The sequence below is a fragment of the Oncorhynchus mykiss genome, chromosome 17 (genome assembly GCF_013265735.2).
Source record: "Oncorhynchus mykiss isolate Arlee chromosome 17, USDA_OmykA_1.1, whole genome shotgun sequence".
NCBI classification, from domain to species: domain Eukaryota; kingdom Metazoa; phylum Chordata; class Actinopteri; order Salmoniformes; family Salmonidae; genus Oncorhynchus; species Oncorhynchus mykiss.
In genome coordinates this window covers 12489866-12507365 of record NC_048581.1, presented here as the reverse complement: position 1 = coordinate 12507365, position 17500 = coordinate 12489866, and the positions used below count along the sequence as shown (strand labels likewise).

Here is a 17500-nt window from a genome sequence, read left to right as displayed (position 1 = left end):
TTTCCAGTAGTAATCAGGTAGAGTTGTCTAGTGTTGAAAACAGTCGTGTTTCCAGTAGTAATCAGGTAGAGTTGTCTAGTGTTGAAAACAGCTGTGTTTCCAGTAGTAATCAGGTAGAGTTGTCTAGTGTTGAAAACAGTTGTGTTTCCAGTAGTAATCAGGTAGAGTTGTCTAGTGTTGAAAACAGTCGTGTTTCCAGTAGTAATCAGGTAGAGTTGTCTAGTGTTGAAAACAGTTGTGTTTCCAGTAGTAATCAGGTAGAGTTGTCTAGTGTTGAAAACAGTCGTGTTTCCAGTAGTAATCAGGTAGAGTTGTCTAGTGTTGAAAACAGTCGTGTTTCCAGTAGTAATCAGGTAGAGTTGTCTAGTGTTGAAAACAGTCGTGTTTCCAGTAGTAATCAGGTAGAGTTGTCTAGTGTTGAAAACAGTCGTGTTTCCAGTAGTAATCAGGTAGAGTTGTCTAGTGTTGAAAACAGTTGTGTTTCCAGTAGTAATCAGGTAGAGTTGTCTAGTGTTCAGTAGGAAAACAGTCGTGTTTCCAGTAGTAATCAGGTAGAGTTGTCTAGTGTTGAAAACAGTCGTGTTTCCAGTAGTAATCAGGTAGAGTTGTCTAGTGTTGAAAACAGTCGTGTTTCCAGTAGTAATCAGGTAGAGTTGTCTAGTGTTGAAAACAGTCGTGTTTCCAGTAGTAATCAGGTAGAGTTGTCTAGTGTTGAAAACAGTCGTGTTTCCAGTAGTAATCAGGTAGAGTTGTCTAGTGTTGAAAACAGTCGTGTTTCCAGTAGTAATCAGGTAGAGTTGTCTAGTGTTGAAAACAGTCGTGTTTCCAGTAGTAATCAGGTAGAGTTGTCTAGTGTTGAAAACAGTCGTGTTTCCAGTAGTAATCAGGTAGAGTTGTCTAGTGTTGAAAACAGTCGTGTTTCCAGTAGTAATCAGGTAGAGTTGTCTAGTGTTGAAAACAGTCGTGTTTCCAGTAGTAATCAGGTAGAGTTGTCTAGTGTTGAAAACAGTCGTGTTTCCAGTAGTAATCAGGTAGAGTTGTGTAGTGTTCAGTAGAAAACAGTCGTGTTTCCAGTAGTAATCAGGTAGAGTTGTCTAGTGTTCAGTAGAAAACAGTCGTGTTTCCAGTAGTAATCAGGTAGAGTTGTCTAGTATTCAGTAGGAAACAGTCATGTTTCAAGTAGTAATCAGGTAGAGTTGTCTAGTATTCAGTAGGAAACAGTCGTGTTTCCAGTAGTAATCAGGCAGAGTTGTCTAGTGTTCAGTAGAAAACAGTCGTGTTTCCAGTAGTAATCAGGTAGAGTTGTCTAGTGTTGAAAACAGTTGTGTTTCCAGTAGTAATCAGGTAGAGTTGTCTAGTATTGAAAACAGTTGTGTTTCCAGTAGTAATCAGGTAGAGTTGTCTAGTGTTGAAAACAGTTGTGTTTCCAGTAGTAATCAGGTAGAGTTGTCTAGTGTTGAAAACAGTCGTGTTTCCAGTAGTAATCAGGTAGAGTTGTCTAGTGTTGAAAACAGTCGTGTTTCCAGTAGTAATCAGGTAGAGTTGTCTAGTGTTGAAAACAGTCGTGTTTCCAGTAGTAATCAGGTAGAGTTGTCTAGTGTTGAAAACAGTCGTGTTTCCAGTAGTAATCAGGTAGAGTTGTCTAGTGTTGAAAACAGTCGTGTTTCCAGTAGTAATCAGGTAGAGTTGTCTAGTGTTGAAAACAGCTGTGTTTCCAGTAGTAATCAGGTAGAGTTGTCTAGTGTTGAAAACAGTCGTGTTTCCAGTAGTAATCAGGTAGAGTTGTCTAGTGTTGAAAACAGTCGTGTTTCCAGTAGTAATCAGGTAGAGTTGTCTAGTGTTGAAAACAGTCGTGTTTCCAGTAGTAATCAGGTAGAGTTGTCTAGTGTTGAAAACAGTCGTGTTTCCAGTAGTAATCAGGTAGAGTTGTCTAGTGTTGAAAACAGTCGTGTTTCCAGTAGTAATCAGGTAGAGTTGTCTAGTGTTGAAAACAGTCGTGTTTCCAGTAGTAATCAGGTAGAGTTGTCTAGTGTTGAAAACAGTTGTGTTTCCAGTAGTAATCAGGTAGAGTTGTCTAGTGTTCAGTAGGAAAACAGTCGTGTTTCCAGTAGTAATCAGGTAGAGTTGTCTAGTGTTGAAAACAGTTGTGTTTCCAGTAGTAATCAGGTAGAGTTGTCTAGTGTTGAAAACAGTCGTGTTTCCAGTAGTAATCAGGTAGAGTTGTCTAGTGTTGAAAACAGTCGTGTTTCCAGTAGTAATCAGGTAGAGTTGTCTAGTGTTGAAAACAGTCTTGTTTCCAGTAGTAATCAGGTAGAGTTGTCTAGTGTTCAGTAGGAAAACAGTCGTGTTTCCAGTAGTAATCAGGTAGAGTTGTCTAGTGTTCAGTAGGAAAACAGTCGTGTTTCCAGTAGTAATCAGGTAGAGTTGTCTAGTGTTGAAAACAGTCTTGTTTCCAGTAGTAATCAGGTAGAGTTGTCTAGTGTTCAGTAGGAAAACAGTCGTGTTTCCAGTAGTAATCAGGTAGAGTTGTCTAGTGTTCAGTAGGAAAACAGTCGTGTTTCCAGTAGTAATCAGGTAGAGTTGTCTAGTGTTGAAAACAGTCGTGTTTCCAGTAGTAATCAGGTAGAGTTGTCTAGTGTTGAAAACAGTCGTGTTTCCAGTAGTAATCAGGTAGAGTTGTCTAGTGTTGAAAACAGTTGTGTTTCCAGTAGTAATCAGGTAGAGTTGTCTAGTGTTCAGTAGAAAACAGTCGTGTTTCCAGTAGTAATCAGGTAGAGTTGTCTAGTATTCAGTAGGAAACAGTCATGTTTCAAGTAGTAATCAGGTAGAGTTGTCTAGTATTCAGTAGGAAACAGTCGTGTTTCCAGTAGTAATCAGGCAGAGTTGTCTAGTGTTCAGTAGAAAACAGTCGTGTTTCCAGTAGTAATCAGGTAGAGTTGTCTAGTGTTGAAAACAGTTGTGTTTCCAGTAGTAATCAGGTAGAGTTGTCTAGTATTGAAAACAGTTGTGTTTCCAGTAGTAATCAGGTAGAGTTGTCTAGTGTTGAAAACAGTTGTGTTTCCAGTAGTAATCAGGTAGAGTTGTCTAGTGTTGAAAACAGTCGTGTTTCCAGTAGTAATCAGGTAGAGTTGTCTAGTGTTGAAAACAGTCGTGTTTCCAGTAGTAATCAGGTAGAGTTGTCTAGTGTTGAAAACAGTCGTGTTTCCAGTAGTAATCAGGTAGAGTTGTCTAGTGTTGAAAACAGTCGTGTTTCCAGTAGTAATCAGGTAGAGTTGTCTAGTGTTGAAAACAGCTGTGTTTCCAGTAGTAATCAGGTAGAGTTGTCTAGTGTTGAAAACAGTTGTGTTTCCAGTAGTAATCAGGTAGAGTTGTCTAGTGTTGAAAACAGTCGTGTTTCCAGTAGTAATCAGGTAGAGTTGTCTAGTGTTGAAAACAGTTGTGTTTCCAGTAGTAATCAGGTAGAGTTGTCTAGTGTTGAAAACAGTCGTGTTTCCAGTAGTAATCAGGTAGAGTTGTCTAGTGTTGAAAACAGTCGTGTTTCCAGTAGTAATCAGGTAGAGTTGTCTAGTGTTGAAAACAGTCGTGTTTCCAGTAGTAATCAGGTAGAGTTGTCTAGTGTTGAAAACAGTCGTGTTTCCAGTAGTAATCAGGTAGAGTTGTCTAGTGTTCAGTAGGAAAACAGTCGTGTTTCCAGTAGTAATCAGGTAGAGTTGTCTAGTGTTCAGTAGGAAAACAGTCGTGTTTCCAGTAGTAATCAGGTAGAGTTGTCTAGTGTTGAAAACAGTCTTGTTTCCAGTAGTAATCAGGTAGAGTTGTCTAGTGTTCAGTAGGAAAACAGTCGTGTTTCCAGTAGTAATCAGGTAGAGTTGTCTAGTGTTCAGTAGGAAAACAGTCGTGTTTCCAGTAGTAATCAGGTAGAGTTGTCTAGTGTTGAAAACAGTCGTGTTTCCAGTAGTAATCAGGTAGAGTTGTCTAGTGTTGAAAACAGTCGTGTTTCCAGTAGTAATCAGGTAGAGTTGTCTAGTGTTGAAAACAGTTGTGTTTCCAGTAGTAATCAGGTAGAGTTGTCTAGTGTTCAGTAGAAAACAGTCGTGTTTCCAGTAGTAATCAGGTAGAGTTGTCTAGTATTCAGTAGGAAACAGTCATGTTTCAAGTAGTAATCAGGTAGAGTTGTCTAGTATTCAGTAGGAAACAGTCGTGTTTCCAGTAGTAATCAGGCAGAGTTGTCTAGTGTTCAGTAGAAAACAGTCGTGTTTCCAGTAGTAATCAGGTAGAGTTGTCTAGTGTTGAAAACAGTTGTGTTTCCAGTAGTAATCAGGTAGAGTTGTCTAGTATTGAAAACAGTTGTGTTTCCAGTAGTAATCAGGTAGAGTTGTCTAGTGTTGAAAACAGTTGTGTTTCCAGTAGTAATCAGGTAGAGTTGTCTAGTGTTGAAAACAGTCGTGTTTCCAGTAGTAATCAGGTAGAGTTGTCTAGTGTTGAAAACAGTCGTGTTTCCAGTAGTAATCAGGTAGAGTTGTCTAGTGTTGAAAACAGTCGTGTTTCCAGTAGTAATCAGGTAGAGTTGTCTAGTGTTGAAAACAGTCGTGTTTCCAGTAGTAATCAGGTAGAGTTGTCTAGTGTTGAAAACAGCTGTGTTTCCAGTAGTAATCAGGTAGAGTTGTCTAGTGTTGAAAACAGTTGTGTTTCCAGTAGTAATCAGGTAGAGTTGTCTAGTGTTGAAAACAGTCGTGTTTCCAGTAGTAATCAGGTAGAGTTGTCTAGTGTTGAAAACAGTTGTGTTTCCAGTAGTAATCAGGTAGAGTTGTCTAGTGTTGAAAACAGTCGTGTTTCCAGTAGTAATCAGGTAGAGTTGTCTAGTGTTGAAAACAGTCGTGTTTCCAGTAGTAATCAGGTAGAGTTGTCTAGTGTTGAAAACAGTCGTGTTTCCAGTAGTAATCAGGTAGAGTTGTCTAGTGTTGAAAACAGTCGTGTTTCCAGTAGTAATCAGGTAGAGTTGTCTAGTGTTGAAAACAGTTGTGTTTCCAGTAGTAATCAGGTAGAGTTGTCTAGTGTTCAGTAGGAAAACAGTCGTGTTTCCAGTAGTAATCAGGTAGAGTTGTCTAGTGTTGAAAACAGTTGTGTTTCCAGTAGTAATCAGGTAGAGTTGTCTAGTGTTGAAAACAGTCGTGTTTCCAGTAGTAATCAGGTAGAGTTGTCTAGTGTTGAAAACAGTCGTGTTTCCAGTAGTAATCAGGTAGAGTTGTCTAGTGTTGAAAACAGTCGTGTTTCCAGTAGTAATCAGGTAGAGTTGTCTAGTGTTGAAAACAGTCGTGTTTCCAGTAGTAATCAGGTAGAGTTGTCTAGTGTTGAAAACAGTCGTGTTTCCAGTAGTAATCAGGTAGAGTTGTCTAGTGTTGAAAACAGTTGTGTTTCCAGTAGTAATCAGGTAGAGTTGTCTAGTGTTGAAAACAGTCGTGTTTCCAGTAGTAATCAGGTAGAGTTGTCTAGTGTTGAAAACAGTCGTGTTTCCAGTAGTAATCAGGTAGAGTTGTCTAGTGTTGAAAACAGTCGTGTTTCCAGTAGTAATCAGGTAGAGTTGTGTAGTGTTCAGTAGAAAACAGTCGTGTTTCCAGTAGTAATCAGGTAGAGTTGTCTAGTGTTCAGTAGAAAACAGTCGTGTTTCCAGTAGTAATCAGGTAGAGTTGTCTAGTATTCAGTAGAAAACAGTCGTGTTTCCAGTAGTAATCAGGTAGAGTTGTCTAGTATTCAGTAGGAAAACAGTCGTGTTTCCAGTAGTAATCAGGTAGAGTTGTCTAGTATTCAGTAGAAAACAGTCGTGTTTCCAGTAGTAATCAGGTAGAGTTGTCTAGTGTTCAGTAGAAAACAGTCGTGTTTCCAGTAGTAATCAGGTAGAGTTGTCTAGTATTCAGTAGAAAACAGTCGTGTTTCCAGTAGTAATCAGGTAGAGTTGTCTAGTATTCAGTAGGAAAACAGTCGTGTTTCCAGTAGTAATCAGGTAGAGTTGTCTAGTGTTGAAAACAGTTGTGTTTCCAGTAGTAATCAGGTAGAGTTGTCTAGTGTTGAAAACAGTTGTGTTTCCAGTAGTAATCAGGTAGAGTTGTCTAGTGTTGAAAACAGTCGTGTTTCCAGTAGTAATCAGGTAGAGTTGTCTAGTCTTCAGTAGGAAAACAGTTGTGTTTCCAGAAAGCAAGGGAGAGAGAGAGAGACAGAGAAAAGAGATAGCGTGAGTGGGAAAGGTTAAATGCTTTCTCGGCTTACCAACTCTCTCCTTGAACTAAAATAGGGAACGTGTACTCTCACCGACACACGTGAACACAGACAGAACACCACTGTGTGTTTGTCTGCTACACTCTTTCTGCCAAGAAAAACAGCCATAAACTGATAGCGGGAGGTGTGTGTGTGTGTGTGTGTGTGTGTGTGTGTGTGTGTGTGTGTGTGTGTGTGTGTGTATGTGTGTGTGTGTGTGTGTATGTGTGTGTGTGTGTGTGTGTGTGTGTGTATATAACAAAGTCAACAGTAAGACATTCAAACAAACAAAACAATGCCCTATAACTCTCCAACATAATGGTGAGTTAGTAGACTTAATTTAATGAACTGGCTGAGGATCCGACTTCTCATTTAAAGTGCTGTTTACAGTAATACATATATTTCTACATTTTATATTTAACACACATCACAACGAGAGAGACACCACAACACTACATAGAGAGAGACACCACAACACCACATAAAGAGACACCACAACACCACATAAAGAGAGACACCACAACACCACATAAATAGACACCACAACACTACATAAAGAGACACCACAACACCACATAAAGAGAGACACCACAACACTACATAAATAGACACCACAACACTACATAAAGAGACACCACAACACCACATAAAGAGAGAGACCACAACACCACATAAAGAGAGAGACCACAACACTACATAAAGAGAGACACCACAACACTACATAAATAGACACCACAACACTACATAAATAGACACCACAACACTACATAAATAGACACCACAACACCACATAAAGAGAGAGACCACAACACCACATAAAGAGAGACCACAACACTACATAAAGAGAGACACCACAACACTACATAAAGAGACACCACAACACCACATAAAGAGAGACACCACAACACTACATAAATAGACACCACAACACTACATAAAGAGACACCACAACACTACATAAAGAGACACCACAACACTACATAAAGAGAGACAACACTACATAAAGAGAGACACCACTACACAAAGAGAGACACCACTACACAAAGAGAGACACCACAACACTACATAAAGAGAGACACCACTACATAAAGAGAGACACCACTACATAAAGAGAGACACCACTACACAAAGAGAGACACCACTACATAAAGAGAGACACCACTACATAAAGAGAGACACCACTACATAAAGAGAGACAACACTACATAAAGAAAACCACACCACTACATAAAGAGAGACACCACTACACAAAGAGAGACACCACTACACAAAGAGAGACACCACTACATAAAGAGACACCACTACATAAAGAGAGACACCACTACATAAAGAGAGACACCACAACACTACATAAAGAGAGACACCACTACATAAAGAGAGACACCACTACATAAAGAGAGACACCATTACATAAAGAGACAACACTACATAAAGAGAGACACCACTACATAAGGAGAGACACCACTACATAAAGAGAGACACCACTACACAAAGAGAGACACCACTACACAAAGAGAGACACCACTACATAAAGAGAGACACCACAACACTACATAAATAGACACCACAACACTACATAAAGAAAGACCACAACACTACATAAAGAGAGACAACACAACATAAAGAGAGACACCACAACATAAAGATAGACACCACTACCTACAGAGAGACCACTACACAAAGAGAGACACCACTACATAAAGAGAGACACCACTACATAAAGAGAGACACCACTACATAAAGAGAGACCTAAGACAACATATGCAGTACAGTAGTAGGCCAGGCCTATACCCTCTTTGTCCCAAATGGAGCCCTATATTACCTATGTAAAAGGAATACGGTTCTATTTGGGACACAGTCTTTACTGTGAGCAGTGTTTGACTTGGGCAGGAGTTTACCGGAGCTGAGGACCGGCACCTCAGGATTGTATACTGCTTGAGTTCATGCACCTCTCTTACCTATAATAGCCTATATACAAATATATTAGCTATAGTGGAGTTTCTGCATCTACTAAACTAAGGTCATACCAAGGATAATTTGCTACTTGATTTAGAATTTTAAAACCCCTTGTCGTATGAAAATAATATATAATTATTTTTTGATGAAACATACAAACGCATTGAATAACAGATAGTCCCCCCCCCCCCCCCCCAAAAAAAGGAAGTTTACTTATGAAGTATCTCTGAGTATATCTGAGAGATATACGGCCAAACCAGTCAGACGCTACAGACGATTCTGTGACAAGACCAATTTTGTGGATATATTCTCATATTCTGACAAACACCGCTCAACCTCTGCCACCTTTCACCGCAGATATGGAGGTGAGACACTGCCAGATGTGGAGGTGAGACACTGGCAGATGTGGAGGTGAGACACTGGCAGATGTGGAGGTGAGACACTGGCAGATGTGGAGGTGAGACACTGGTAGATGTGGAGGTGAGACACTGCCAGATGTGGAGGTGAGACACTGGTAGATGTGGAGGTGAGACACTGGTAGATGTGGAGGTGAGACACTGGTAGATGTGGAGGTGAGACACTGGCAGATGTGGAGGTGAGACACTGCCAGATGTGGAGGTGAGACACTGGCAGATGTGGAGGTGAGACACTGCCAGATGTGGAGGTGAGACACTGCCAGATGTGGAGGTGAGACACTGCCAGATGTGGAGGTGAGACACTGGCAGATGTGGAGGTGAGACACTGCCAGATGTGGAGGTGAGACACTGCCAGATGTGGAGGTGAGACACTGGCAGATGTGGAGGTGAGACACTGGTAGATGTGGAGGTGAGACACTGGTAGATGTGGAGGTGAGACACTGGTAGATGTGGAGGTGAGACACTGGCAGATGTGGAGGTGAGACACTGCCAGATGTGGAGGTGAGACACTGGCAGATGTGGAGGTGAGACACTGCCAGATGTGGAGGTGAGACACTGCCAGATGTGGAGGTGAGACACTGCCAGATGTGGAGGTGAGACACTGGCAGATGTGGAGGTGAGACACTGCCAGATGTGGAGGTGAGACACTGCCAGATGTGGAGGTGAGACACTGGCAGATGTGGAGGTGAGACACTGGTAGATGTGGAGGTGAGACACTGGTAGATGTGGAGGTGAGACACTGCCAGATGTGGAGGTGAGACACTGCCAGATGTGGAGGTGAGACACTGGTAGATGTGGAGGTGAGACACTGCCAGATGTGGAGGTGAGACACTGGTAGATGTGGAGGTGAGACACTGGTAGATGTGGAGGTGAGACACTGGTAGATGTGGAGGTGAGACACTGGTAGATGTGGAGGTGAGACACTGCCAGATGTGGAGGTGAGACACTGGTAGATGTGGAGGTGAGACACTGGTAGATGTGGAGGTGAGACACTGCCAGATGTGGAGGTGAGACACTGGTAGATGTGGAGGTGAGACACTGGTAGATGTGGAGGTGAGACACTGGTAGATGTGGAGGTGAGACACTGGTAGATGTGGAGGTGAGACACTGCCAGATGTGGAGGTGAGACACTGGTAGATGTGGAGGTGAGACACTGGTAGATGTGGAGGTGAGACACTGGTAGATGTGGAGGTGAGACACTGGTAGATGTGGAGGTGAGACACTGGTAGATGTGGAGGTGAGACACTGCCAGATGTGGAGGTGAGACACTGGTAGATGTGGAGGTGAGACACTGGCAGATGTGGAGGTGAGACACTGCCAGATGTGGAGGTGAGACACTGGCAGATGTGGAGGTGAGACACTGGCAGATGTGGAGGTGAGACACTGGCAGATGTGGAGGTGAGACACTGCCAGATGTGGAGGTGAGACACTGCCAGATGTGGAGGTGAGACACTGGCAGATGTGGAGGTGAGACACTGCCAGATGTGGAGGTGAGACACTGGCAGATGTGGAGGTGAGACACTGGCAGATGTGGAGGTGAGACACTGCCAGATGTGGAGGTGAGACACTGGCAGATGTGGAGGTGAGACACTGCCAGATGTGGAGGTGAGACACTGGCAGATGTGGAGGTGAGACACTGGCAGATGTGGAGGTGAGACACTGCCAGATGTGGAGGTGAGACACTGACAGATGCAGTGGATTACATCCAATGCAACAACAACAAAGAAGACAGATTTTGACAAGGTATTAAACAGACCATTTTATTTTCAATGGTTAACCGCCTGAGTGAACTATCTTAATTTATCCACCATCTTTGTCTATAGACCTATATCCCATCGCAATCAGAGTTCAGAGTTCAGGCAGAGGTCAGATGTAGTTGCTTCACATTCCAATTCATCAATAATGGTGATCATTGATCAGTCATTGATCTGTTCAGTGAGATGATTCAGCTCAGGAGGTTACCTATCTTCATATAGCCTAGTAGTCTCAGGAGGTTACCTATCTATCTTCATATAGCCTGGTGGTCTCAGGAGGTTACCTATCTATCTTCATATAGCCTGGTGGTCTCAGGAGGTTACCTATCTATCTTCATATAGCCTGGTGGTCTCAGGAGGTTACCTATCTATCTTCATATAGCCTGGTGGTCTCAGGAGGTTACCTATCTATCTTCATATAGCCTGGTGGTCTCAGGAGGTTACCTATCTATCTTCATATAGCCTGGTGGTCTCAGGAGGTTACCTATCTATCTTCATATAGCCTGGTGGTCTCAGGAGGTTACCTATCTATCTTCAAATAGCCTGGTGATCTCAGGAGGTTACCTATCTATCTTCATATAGCCTGGTGGTCTCAGGAGGTTACCTATCTATCTTCATATAGCCTGGTGGTCTCAGGAGGTTACCTATCTATCTTCATATAGCCTGGTGGTCTCAGGAGGTTACCTATCTATCTTCATATAGCCTGGTGGTCTCAGGAGGTTACCTATCTATCTTCATATAGCCTGGTGGTCCCAGATGTGTTAGTGCTTTTGCCAGCTCCAGTGCTGTCATTGTCAAGACATGTTTGGCATGATAGCACAAACTGACTGGCACTCAGGCTACCTTCGTATAGCCTATACCAGGGATGGGCAACTGCAGTCCCCGGGGCCCTGATGGGTGTCAAATGTTTGCCCCCAGCTGACACACCTGACTCCAATAATCATTTCATCATCAAATCAAACTTTATTTGTCACATGCGCAGAATACAACAAGTGTAGACCTTACCGTGAAATCCGTACTTACAAGCTCTTAACCAACAGTGCAGTTCCAGAAGAGTTTAAGAGAATATTAACCAAATAAACTAATGTAAATAATAATACAAAGTAACATGACAATAACGGTAGGAGTCAGTATGCAGGGGTACAGATCATGATCTTCAGTGTAAATTGTAATAAGTTTAACCAGCTGTGTTTACTGGGGATGGTGGAAAGGTGTGACACCACTCAGCCCAGAGGACTGGAGTTGCCCACCCCAGGCCTATACTGTGGAGTTTCCCACCCCAGGCCTATACTGTGGAGTTGCCCACCCCAGGCCTATACTGTGGAGTTTCCCACCCCAGGCCTATACTGTGGAGTTTCCCACCCCAGGCCTATACTGTGGAGTTGCCCACCCCAGGCCTATACTGTGGAGTTTCCCACCCCAGGCCTATACTGTGGAGTTGCCCACCCCAGGCCTATACTGTGGAGTTTCCCACCCAAGGCCTATACTGTGGAGTTGCCCACCCAAGGCCTATACTGTGGAGTTGCCCACCCCAGGCCTATACTGTGGAGTTGCCCACCCCAGGCCTATACTGTGGAGTTGCCCACCCCAGGCCTATACTGTGGAGTTGCCCACCCCAGGCCTATACTGTGGAGTTGCCCACCCCAGGCCTATACTGTGGAGTTGCCCACCCCAGGCCTATACTGTGGAGTTGCCCACCCCTGGCCTATACTGTGGAGTTGCCCACCCCAGGCCTATACTGTGGAGTTGCCCACCCCAGGCCTATACTGTGGAGTTGCCCACCCCAGGCCTATACTGTGGAGTTGCCCACCCCAGGCCTATACTGTGGAGTTGCCCACCCCAGGCCTATACTGTGGAGTTGCCCACCCCAGGCCTATACTGTGGAGTTCAACCGCCCTGCTCTTGTCTGAGCCTAATACAGTCAAATACATATCCAATCTACCCACAGCAGACTACTGTCTGACCTGTAGAGGAGTCTAATAGAGTAGAACAGAACAGAGTAGGGTAGGATATGGAAGAGGTGAAAAAAAAGTATGGGTGATGCAGGTACAGGGGGGAATCCTCATCAGTGACATCACACACACACACACACGCACGCACGCACGCACACACATAACATGCAATTAGTGGCTGGTGATGGCTAGGGGGAACCCCACCGTGTGAGTTTAGGCTATAGCCAAACGTTTCACGTAAAAAAAAACGTAATTCGTGATCATCATCAAGGTATACCGAATGACAGCCGAGTTGCTGCCCGGGCTCGTTGGCTGCTTACCCGGTCCACCGCGCGGCGGGAGAGCCCACGTTTCGCCAACCCCACACGGAGCTCGTGGATATCGATGACTCCATCACTGTTCAAGTCCAGTTCGTCGAACAGTTCCACCCATCGCTTCTCCCTCTCCGGGTCGCCATCCTCCTGGCAGCGGGCCTGGGTCCTCCAGCCCCGTGGGATCCGAGCCCCCGGCGGACCCATGCGTGGTGACGGTTGGCTGCGTCGGTTAGATCCCGGTGGAATAGCCTATAGAGTCATCGGCGTCCGATGTCCAAATCAGGATAGATGTTTTGTTGTTGTAATATTCAGGCTACTCAGTCAGTAAATATATCGGGAGAAGGACAGAGACAGATGTGCAGATTAAAAACAATCGAACGGTGGACCTCACGACGCGCTCCCATTCGCGGTCATGCTGTACATGTTACACATCATCTCACAGTTTTAACACCTGTTTTTATACCGTAATTGGTTGTAAATAGTTGTTTATTTATCCGTCAAGAAACCAGGAAGCGACGGTAACCTAACATAGTAGTAAAGACAGAAAGCCCTTCATTCTTTCGGTGCTTTAGAACGGAGCGCGGCAAACTGCCAGAACCGAAACCTTAATCCAGTGTCAAATTAATCTCGGTAACGGATATACCCGAGACGTTTAAAGATTAGGCCTGTACATGTCGTCCTCTTGTTTTTTATGGGACGCACACCAACCCCGGGTGGTTTGTAATGCACCGTCCTGACGTTACGATCCGTCAGAATGTGACAGCAAATGCGCACTTTGCAGCGTTGCAAATAGTTGGTCCGTGTCGGGTCGCTGTCATGCGAAGAAGATATTATCTAGGCCAATGCTGCTAATGTATCCTTGCTTCACGTCAGAAACCGTCGCCGTCGCGTCAACTGAGAAAGCGAAGCGTCGAAGGAATGTCTTGTCTTGAGTCTGCGCCGTAGCCTAGCCCTCTGTAGACTACCAGGGACACGCATTTAGTTCAGTCCCCACACACAAGGACCCAAGGTGAATTGAAAAACACTGTTGAAACGGTCTCGTAGGCAATGGTGGGACTCGCTCTCGTAATACAATCCTGAAATATCGTAGTAATAGTTCTTGAGTCTATTACAGTTCAATGACATTGTACATTTTCTATACCACATGTTGTAGACTATATGATGTTTTCTTTCAGTACATTATGAATCACTCTGTTGGACTGATGCCAGGAATGCCCCTTTATAAATCATGTTTGCAACAATAACATGGTCCTGTGTTGCAGTAACACACACAGATACGGGCGGGCGCCCACTCAAATAAAGTCAAGTGGCCTTCTCAGACAAATGTCCAGCACACACCCAACCCCCTGGCTTATCAACTAGTCACCTGTTACAACTAGTCACACACCCAACCATCTGGCTTATCAACTAGTCACCTGTTACAACTAGTCACACCTGTTACAACTAGTCAGCTGTTACAACTAGTCACCTGTTACAACTAGTCACCTGTTACAACTAGTCACCTGTTACAACTAGTCACACACCCAACCATCTGGCTTATCAACTAGTCACCTGTTACAACTAGTCACACCTGTTACAACTAGTCAGCTGTTACAACTAGTCACCTGTTACAACTAGTCACACACCCAACCATCTGGCTTATCAACTAGTCACCTGTTACAACTAGTCACACCTGTTACAACTAGTCAGCTGTTACAACTAGTCACCTGTTACAACTAGTCACCTGTTACAACTAGTCACCTGTTACAACTAGTCACACACCCAACCATCTGGCTTATCAACTAGTCACCTGTTACAACTAGTCACCTGTTACAACTAGTCACACACCCAACCATCTGGCTTATCAACTAGTCACCTGTTACAACTAGTCACACCTGTTACAACTAGTCAGCTGTTACAACTAGTCACCTGTTACAACTAGTCACACCTGTTACAACTAGTCACCTGTTACAACTAGTCACACCTGTTACAATTAGTCACCTGTTACAACTAGTCACCTGTTACAACGAGTCACACCTGTTACAACTAGTCAGCTGTTACAACTAGTCACCTGTTACAACTAGTCACACCTGTTACAACTAGTCACCTGTTACAACTAGTCACACCTGTTACAACTAGTCACCTGTTACAACTAGTCAGCTGTTACAACGAGTCACCTGTTACAACTAGTCACACCTGTTACAACTAGTCACCTGTTACAACTAGTCACCTGTTACAACTAGTCACACCTGTTACAACTAGTCACCTGTTACAACTAGTCACCTGTTACAACGAGTCACACCTGTTACAACTAGTCACCTGTTACAACTAGTCACACACCCAACCATCTGGCTTATCAACTAGTCACCTGTTACAACTAGTCACACCTGTTACAACTAGTCACCTGTTACAACTAGTCACACCTGTTACAACTAGTTACACCTGTTACAACTAGTCATACCTGTTACAACTAGTCACACCTGTTACAACTAGTCACCTGTTACAACTAGTCACACCTGTTACAACTAGTCACACCTGTTACAACTAGTTACACCTGTTACAACTAGTCATACCTGTTACAACTAGTCACACCTGGCACTCTCTCTCTCTCTTTCACTCTCTTGTTTTCACACACATATGTTATGTTCTATCCTCATGGGGACCTAAAATGTATTTCTATTCAAATCCTATTTTCCCCAACTCCTAAACCTAACTCCTAACTCCTAACTCCTAACTCCTAACTCCTAACCCAAAACCCTAACCCCTAACTCCTAACTCCTAACCCAAAACCCTAACCCCTAACTCCTAACCCAAAACCCTAACCCCTAACTCCTAACTCCTAACTCCTAACCCTAAACCCTAACTCCTAACTCCTAACTCCTAACCCAAAACCCTAACCCCTAACTCCTAACTCCTAACCCAAAACCCTAACCCCTAACTCCTAACTCCTAACCCAAAACCTAACTCCTAACTCCTAACCCCTAACCCCTAACCCCTAACCCCTAACCCAAAACCTAACTCCTAACTCCTAACCCCTAACCCTAACCCCTAACCCCTAACCCCTAACCCTAACCCCTAACCCCTAACCCCTAACCCTAACCCCTAACCCAAAACCTAACTCCTAACTCCTAACCCCTAACCCTAACCCCTAACCCCTAACTCCTAACCCCTAACCCTAACCCCTAACCCCTAACCCAAAACCCTAACCCCTAACCCCTAACCCTAACCCCTAACCCCTAACCCTAACCCTAACCCCTAACCCCTAACCCTAACCCCTAACTCCTAACCCCTAACTCCTAACCCTAACCCCTAACCCCTAAACCTAACCCCTAAACCTAACCCTAAACCTAACTCCTAACCCCTAACTCCTAACCCCTAACCCCTAACTCCTAACCCCTAACTCCTAACCCCTAACCCCTAAACCTAACCCCTAACCCCTAACCCTAACCCTAACCCCTAACCCCTAACCCTAACCCCTAACCCCTAACCCCTAACTCCTAACCCTAACCCCTAACCCCTAAACCTAACCCCTAAACCTAACCCTAAACCTAACTCCTAACCCTAACCCCTAACCCCTAAACCTAACCCCTAAACCTAACCCTAAACCTAACTCCTAACCCCTAACCCCTAAACCTAACCCTAAACCTAACTCCTAACCCAAAACCCTAAACCTAACTCCTAACCCCTAACCCAAAACCCTAAACCCTAAACCTAACTCCTAACCCAAAACCCTAAACCTAACCCTAACCCCTAACCCTAACCCCTAACCCAAAACCCTAAACCTAACTCCTAACCCCTAACCCAAAACCCTAAACCTAACTCCTAACCCCTAACCCAAAACCCTAAACCTAACTCCTAACCCCTAACCCTAAACCTAACTCCTAACCCCTAACCCAAAACCCTAAACCTAACTCCTAACCCCTAACCCTAAACCTAACTCCTAACCCCTAACCCAAAACCCTAAACCTAACTCCTAACCCCTAACCCAAAACCCTAAACCTAACTCCTAACCCAAAACCCTAAACCTAACTCCTAACCCCTAACCCAAAACCCTAAACCTAACTCCTAACCCCTAACCCAAAACCCTAAACCTAATTCCTAACCCCTAACCCAAAACCCTAAACCTAACCCAAAACCCTAAATCTAACTCCTACCTCCTAACCCAAAACCTAACTCCTAACCCCTAACCCAAAACCTAACCCTAAACCCTAAACCTACCCCACTAACCCCTTACCCTAATTCTAACCCGAACCCCTAAACTTAAAATAGCCTTTGTCATCATGGGGAAGTGGGAAATCTCCCCATAAACCAAGCCGCACGCATGCACACGCACACACATGCACACACACGCACACACACACTTTCCATAGTTGGAGTGGTGAGGCCAGTGTATCACCTGTTCGTCTGTCATCACCCCTCTCTCTGGTGAATGGACTTTTCCCATCACACTGACTGGTTGGCTGAGAAGTGAGAACACACATGCTGACAGACTGGCCATTCGATCTCTGACACACACACACACTGTCTCCTGATTACCTCATTGTGTGTGCTGGCCCGTCTTTCTTTTCCCGGTGTTAACGGTTCCGGTGCATTAACGACCAGGTGTTGTCGGAGCACACGTACACCTCCTGTCTTACATTACCCTCCATCTCTCCCCCATCCATCCATCCGTCCATCCATCTCACCCCCATCCATCCATCCATCCGTCCATCCTCCTCCCTCATTCTGTTCTCAGATGTGTGGTTGATTAACATGTGTGATAAGCAGGTATATTAAAGGGGCTGATACACTGTAGGGGGTTAGTTTGTGCACAGACACAGAACAGGAAGGAGCACAGAACAGGACAGGAAGGAGCACACATCAGAATACAACAGCTGGTT

At 44.2% G+C, this 17500-nt stretch overlaps 2 protein-coding genes and 1 long non-coding RNA gene across 6 annotated transcripts in view; 1 reads left to right on the top strand and 2 right to left on the bottom strand.

The window, feature by feature from the left end:
* The window catches only part of LOC110518939 (calcium-binding mitochondrial carrier protein SCaMC-3-like), a 34516-nt gene extending 20757 nt beyond the window's left edge, over positions 1-13759 (bottom strand). The window contains exon 1 of one of the 3 annotated variants that reach the window (XM_036949006.1): positions 12648-13759. In XM_036949006.1, the coding sequence (XP_036804901.1) occupies positions 12648-12845 (198 nt within the window). In that variant the 5' untranslated portion in view covers positions 12846-13759. The remainder of the gene's footprint in view (positions 1-12647) is intronic. The other 2 variants (XM_036949004.1, XM_036949005.1) reach the window with 2 other exon arrangements.
* Positions 13760-14279: 520 nt separating this feature from the next.
* LOC118940285 lies at positions 14280-15262 on the bottom strand. Its single transcript, XR_005036822.1, has 3 exons — positions 15099-15262; positions 14497-14939; positions 14280-14447 (listed from the first exon to the last, which is right to left on the bottom strand). It is a non-coding gene; the product is annotated as an uncharacterized LOC118940285 (long non-coding RNA).
* A 2095-nt stretch (positions 15263-17357) lies between these two features.
* Positions 17358-17500, top strand: part of LOC110495045 (regulator of G-protein signaling 4-like) — a 4275-nt gene continuing 4132 nt past the window's right edge. Inside the window, exon 1 of one of the 2 annotated variants that reach the window (XM_036948313.1) lies at positions 17358-17500. This exon is cut by the window's right edge and continues 101 nt beyond it. The gene's annotated coding sequence lies outside the window, so the exon portion shown is untranslated. The other variant, XM_036948312.1, reaches the window with a different exon arrangement.